At 40.4% G+C, this 2,500-nt stretch overlaps 1 protein-coding gene across 1 annotated transcript in view; it reads left to right on the top strand.

Moving 5' to 3' along the window:
* Positions 1-2,500, top strand: part of slc12a1 (solute carrier family 12 member 1) — a 25,910-nt gene that overhangs the window by 11,791 nt on the left and 11,619 nt on the right. Inside the window, exons 17-18 of the mRNA XM_060878496.1 lie at positions 1-88; positions 2,320-2,426. The exon at positions 1-88 is cut by the window's left edge and continues 53 nt beyond it. Coding sequence (XP_060734479.1) covers positions 1-88; positions 2,320-2,426 — 195 coding nt within the window. The remainder of the gene's footprint in view (positions 89-2,319; positions 2,427-2,500) is intronic.

Raw genomic sequence — 2,500 nt, 5'->3', positions numbered from 1 at the left:
GTTGTGGCTCAATCACCAGAAGAGGAAAGCGTTTTATGCCGCTGTGGCAACTGACAGCCTTTGTGATGGAGTAAAGAGCATGTTACAGGTGTGAAAAAGTGTAGATCAGACAGTGTGTAACACAACACACAGTGTGTAACACAACACACAGTGTGTAACATATCAGACAGTGTGTAACACAACACACAGTGTGTAACACAACACACAGTGTGTAACACAACACACAGTGTAACACAACACACAGTGTGTAACACAACACACAGTGTGTAACACATCAGACAGTGTGTAACACAACACACAGTGTGTAACACAACACACAGTGTGTAACATATCAGACAGTGTGTAACACAACACACAGTGTGTAACACAACACACAGTGTGTAACACAACAGACAGTGTGTAACACAACACACAGTGTAACACAACACACAGTGTGTAACACAACACACAGTGTAACACAACACACAGTGTGTAACACATCAGACAGTGTGTAACACAACACACAGTGTGTAACACATCAGACAGTGTGTAACACATCAGACAGTGTGTAACACAACACACAGTGTGTAACACAACACACAGTGTGTAACACATCAGACAGTGTGTAACACAACACACAGTGTGTAACACAACACACAGTGTGTAACACAACAGACAGTGTGTAACACAACACACAGTGTGTAACACAACACACAGTGTGTAACACAACAGACAGTGTGTAACACAACACACAGTGTAACACAACACACAGTGTAACACAACAGACAGTGTGTAACACATCAGACAGTGTGTAACACAACACACAGTGTAACACAACACACAGTGTAACACAACAGACAGTGTGTAACACAACACACAGTGTGTAAAACAACACACAGTGTAACACAACAGACAGTGTGTAACACAACAGACAGTGTGTAACACAACAGACAGTGTGTAACACAACACACAGTGTGTAACACAACAGACAGTGTGTAACACAACAGACAGTGTGTAACACAACACACAGTGTGTAACACAACAGACAGTGTGTAACACAACACACAGTGTGTAACACAACACACAGTGTGTAACACAACAGACAGTGTGTAACATATCAGACAGTGTGTAACACAACACAGTGTGTAACACAACACACAGTGTGTAACACAACAGACAGTGTGTAACACAACACACAGTGTGTAACACAACAGACAGTGTGTAACACAACACACAGTGTGTAACACAACAGACAGTGTGTAACATATCAGACAGTGTGTAACACAACACACAGTGTGTAACACAACAGACAGTGTGTAACACAACACACAGTGTGTAACACAACACACAGTGTGTAACACAACAGACAGTGTGTAACATATCAGACAGTGTGTAACACAACACACAGTATGTAACACAACAGACAGTGTGTAACACAACAGACAGTGTGTAACACAACACACAGTGTGTAACACAACATGAATGGAGAGACTAGAGATGATGTATTATCCTGTAAGATTTAGTACTGCAGCATGCTAGATCAGACAGATCATCAGACAGATCATCAGACTGAACTTTAGGTTAGACAGATAATAAAGATTACTGGAAATTTTATCACTTGTAGAATTTAATGCTTCACACTGAGCAGGTCACTATAAGTCTAGACAAAGTAAACAGCTGTCTGATCTTAAACACAACCCAAACACACACTGATGGTTATATGAGTTCTCAGGACATTTCCTGCTCACTGTGAGCTGAGGTGATGTTCATGTTCAGCATACTTTACTTATCAGGATGTTATTATCAGTCTGATAGCGCTACATCACACAGAGGAGGCCAGATAAAGAGCTGTGTCTGATTATACAGTAAAGTCAGATAAAGACAGAAAAACAGAGCACTTTATAACCAACAGAAATCAGACAGAAGACCAAACCAAAAACATTTTCACTAAATCTCTGGTTTTTATGTTTAATGAGGAATTGTGACTCAGAGTTTCATTTGAACTCATAAACACTTTCCTACCCTGTGATTAGTCAGCAGGTTGTTTTCCTCTCACAGCTCCACCTCCTTAATGTTCCTTAACCTTTGTGCTTTGAGCAATTTATCAATACTGCAGTCATTAAACTGTACGGAATAAACATTCAGTGTCTGATAGATAAGTGACTGAAGAGTCCTTTATGAGCCGCTCTCATGGCTTCTGTAGAAAATTAATTATATTAATAAAATAATTTCTATTATATAAACAACAGAAAGTGTGTACATGTTAGTCCACTGTGTGTGTGTGTTTGTGTGTGTGTGTGTGTGTGTGTGTGTGTGTGTTTGTGTGTGTTATGGTTTCAGGCATCAGGATTGGGAAGGCTTAGACCAAACACACTGATGCTGGGCTTTAAGAGAGACTGGAAGACGGCAAGCACTAAAGATGTGCAGGCATATGTCAGAGTGCTGCAGTAAGTCTTACACACACACACACACACACACACACACACACACACAATTCTGTCTTCTTATACCCCAGTAACAC

Source organism: Tachysurus vachellii, chromosome 9, assembly GCF_030014155.1.
Source record: "Tachysurus vachellii isolate PV-2020 chromosome 9, HZAU_Pvac_v1, whole genome shotgun sequence".
Lineage (NCBI taxonomy): Eukaryota > Metazoa > Chordata > Actinopteri > Siluriformes > Bagridae > Tachysurus > Tachysurus vachellii.
The sequence above is the reverse complement of the archived record's forward strand: the minus strand, read 5'-3'. Positions and strand labels throughout refer to the sequence as shown.